Below are 4050 nucleotides of genomic sequence, written 5' to 3'. Positions count from 1 at the left end.
TTTACTGAAAGTAATTTAAGCCCCATGGTATCATACAATAATGGGAGTTATAATACATGTAGAATTACATTGCAACTATATAGAGTAACATATGTTTTCTGTATGTTGTGTAAGATATATTTTTTTCTATTTTAATAGTACAAGTAGAATTAATCTTAAAAATTGTTTTGAAAACATTATGGATCCCTATTACAGTAGAAATTTACCAAAATATATAAGCATATAAATATAGTTTAAATATTTTTATTCTATACTCAGGAGACAATAGTCCAACTAGAGATCTCATGCTATCAATTAAAAATTCAGAATCCTAGGCCAATGGGCTGAAGTAGACCCTAAAACAGTAAAAGTAATTGCTGTTGTTCTTAGTTACTTGGCATAACTTTTTGACAAGACCATTCTTTAATACACCACAAATTTGTGTTTTATACATGGACAATTTTTAATAAATAGTTTTCACAGTACTGGAAGATGTACAATACATTTGAAGTTTCTAGTATCACAAAATTGTGTACATTGCTACCTACAATAACTACCTACCTGCAAAGTTATACCTTCTGATATGGGACTGGTACAAAGAGTATGGAGATGAACAATCACTTTCTGACTGGGAATACTGCCTGCTTAACAAGACGGAACCATAGGGGCTAAGAATAGGTCATAAGCCCTGAGAGAGAATCTACTCTTATTCTGCTAATTAAACATAATATACAAAATAATTATTACATACTTTTTACTATACCAACAGACCAGTGTGTCTCTCATCCCTCATCATAGAAGGTTCTACAGTAGATCACAATAAATACAGAGACTTACAAATGATCAATGTTCTTGGATCTCATGTTGGAGATTTCATAAATCTCAGCTCTATGTGGGCCTACTAAATCACACTCCTCCACTGAACATTTGTGTTTCTATGTTGACTAAGTGATATAGTAAGACTCTAAAAGCAAGAAATAATAGACAAATTTAAAGAAAATAAGTTTTCTGGATACATTTTGGCTAGTGTAAATATAAATATACAATGTTTATGACAACATTGACAAGACCTGGATTGATGGGAAAGAGCTTGGAGGCCACTCTTAAATAGCAAGTGGAAAGAAAGGAGTCTGGGTGTTGGCGAAGCAGCCTTATAACCACTCTGTTTAGTGGGCATGTTTAGAGCTGAAGAGAAATTCAGTGGCTGCAGATGCACACTGGACACTTAGGATATACTTTCCTTGACAAGGGAGGCTATTGGCTAGGGCACATTTGATACACTCCTCCTGAAGTGTCTTCAGGTTCTCCTTCTTTCCACCCCAGGCTTTTAGAGTAGAGGCCTGCAGGGCTTGGCCATCGGAGAACGTCGCGGACCATAGCTTCAACAGGGGACACTTGGTAATGGCGTTGAGGTTGATGGATGACTCTTCATCACTCTTTCCTCCAGACAGGAAAGTGAGTCCAAGGACACCAGTGGGTACTTTAAGACACATGCTGTGACATTTGCCATGGCAATCTTCTCACTGGAAAATGTCTGGGTGTAAGCATTACAGCTTGACTTCTAGAATAGCAAATACATGCTAGGGTAGAGCGCTTGTCTAAGAATATCTGTCTTGTCCAAGAATCTCTGGTTAATATAAATTAGAGGAGGAGAAGGAGAAAGAGAGAGAGAGAGAGAGAGAGAGAGAGAGAGAGAGAGAGAGAGAGAGAGAACAAAAAAGAGAAACATTATTGAGTGCAATGAAAGAAGGGAGTTAATATTGTTGTGGCAGTGAGGGAATAAATATAATCAACATATTTTGTATGAAACTCTCAAAATTACTAAAAATACCATTTACATATGTTTTACGCAAAATATGCTAAAGCCAACCTGAATGCAACCATTGGCTTGGGACTCATTTCTGTGTCTTTACCATCATTGTACCAAGTGCATCATATGGAACAATTGACTTTTCACCACTGGCTAAAATGGCTGCAAGAATGGCTTCAGAAAAGGATTTTGTTTTGTTCATAGTTATTGAACTGTCAGTCCATCATTTAGTTGGGAACAGGGTAGGTCATGTTAAGGAAGCCATCAAGCAGCAAGGACCATGCCTGAGCTTGCAAGCTTGCCTCTGCTTCCCTTCTCTGGAACTTACATTCACTATAGTTCTTCCTTCTTTTTTAACAGACTTATACTAGTATGATATTCTTAGTATCTTCAACATTTCTCACCAATCAAGTTGAGTATTTTGCTACACATCCTTGTATCTGCTTAAAATTCACCTAATCTTTCTAAATTATTATCATCCCATGTCTAATTCTCTGAAGATGTTGGCCTCTAACAGTGCAACATGCATCTGTAAGTTATTTTTTTGATACTCAATATTTACATTTCAAATGTTATTCCCTTTCACCTGGCTCCTCTGACTCTCTCTCCATTTGCTACCATGAACGTGTTCCCTCTCCCATTCACCCATTCTGAATCAGTGCCTTGGCATTCCCCTAAACTGGGAAAACATGCCTTCACTGGAACAAAGGCCTCTTCTTCCATTGAGGCCACTCAAAGTTAGCCTCTACTACATATGCAATTGTAGCCATGGGTCTCTCCATGGGTACTCAATGGTTGGTGTTTTTGTCCAAGGGAGTACTAGAAAGTTTGTTGATTGATAATGTTCTTCTTTCCATGAGGTTGCAAACATTTTCAGGTCCTTCAGTCCTTTCTCTGGCTATTGGGATTCCTTTTAAAAATTTAATGGTTAGCTTCAAGCATCCTCAACTGTAACTGTTTGATTCTGACAGAACCTCTGAGGAGGCATGTATACCTGATTCCTACCAGTAAACACTTCTTGACATCAGCAATAGTGGTTTGGTGGCTGCATGAGGCATAAAAACCCTAGGTGCGGCAGTCTCTGAATGATCATTTCTTCAATCCCTGCTCCTCTATTTATCCTTGTATTTCCTCCTGTGAGAGATTTGTTCTCCCTTCTACGAAGGACTGAGGCATCCAGATTCTGGCTTTCCTTCATGTTGAATTTCATCATGTCTGTGAGTTATTTCTTAGGTATTCAGAGATATTAGAAAATCATATCCACTTATGAGTGAGTGCATACCATGTGTGTTTTTTTTTGTGACTGTGTTATCTCACTCAGAATGTTAGCATTTAGTCCCATCCATTTGCCTAGGAATTTAATGAAGCTATTGTTTCTAATAGCTGAGTAGTACTCCATTGCATAAATATACCACAAATTCTGTATCCATTTCTTTTGTGAAGGACATCTAGGTTCTTTCTAGGTTCTGGTGATTATAAATAAGGCTGCTATGAACATGGCGGAGCATGTGTCCCTGTTATATGTTGGAGCACCTTCAATGCAATCTCCATGAAATTTCCAACCAAATTCTTCATAGAGCTAGAAAGAGCAATTTGCAAATTCATTTGGAATAACAAAAACCCCAGAATATTGAAAACTATTCTCAACAAGAAAAGAACTTCCAGGGGAATCACCATTCCTAACCCCAGGTTGTATTACAGAGCAATCATGATAGAAACAGCATGGTACTGGTACAGAAACTGTCAGGTAGATAAATGGGATAGAAATGAAGACCTAGAAGTGAACCGATGCACCTATGGTCACTTGATCTTTGTCAAAGGAGCTAAAAACATTTAATTGAAAAAGGAATTGGGATTCAGAAAATCAAATGTGGAGAAAGACAATACAGATGGTGGAGATGACCATATCTGTTACCCACTACATCAGGGATATAGAATCAGAAAATATCACCATTTTTAGCCACACAGGAAACCCAATGGAGTGATAGTGACAACGACCTACCCACTAAACTTCCAAAGCAAATTTCACTCTCTACAGTAAATGTGGGCACAAGGGAAGGAACAGAGATGAAGGGAATGACCAAGCAATTACCAGCCCAAATTGAGATCCAGTGTATAGGCAATTACCAATCCTTTATCCAATTAATACTCTGTTATGCTTACATGTTATTTTCTATGGGGCAGGAGCCAATCCCTAAAACTATTAATAACACTCTGTCAGAAGAATGTTGTCCTCCTAGAGGTTCCAAGTCAGTTGAAGC

The 4050-nt window shown here is 37.8% G+C and overlaps 1 protein-coding gene across 1 annotated transcript; it reads right to left on the bottom strand.

Moving 5' to 3' along the window:
- Positions 1–1145: 1145 nt before the first annotated feature.
- LOC308421693 (fructose-bisphosphate aldolase A-like) lies at positions 1146–1472 on the bottom strand (the record flags this gene model as incomplete). The annotated part of the gene is made up of 1 exon (XM_080918132.1): positions 1146–1472. The coding sequence occupies one exon, from the start codon at positions 1470–1472 to the stop codon at positions 1146–1148; it is 327 nt and encodes a 108-aa protein (XP_080774258.1).
- Between the last annotated feature and the right edge of the window lie 2578 nt (positions 1473–4050).

Source organism: Micromys minutus, assembly GCF_963924665.1.
Source record: "Micromys minutus genome assembly, chromosome: 6".
Classification (NCBI taxonomy): domain Eukaryota; kingdom Metazoa; phylum Chordata; class Mammalia; order Rodentia; family Muridae; genus Micromys; species Micromys minutus.
The sequence above is the reverse complement of the archived record's forward strand: the minus strand, read 5'-3'. Positions and strand labels throughout refer to the sequence as shown.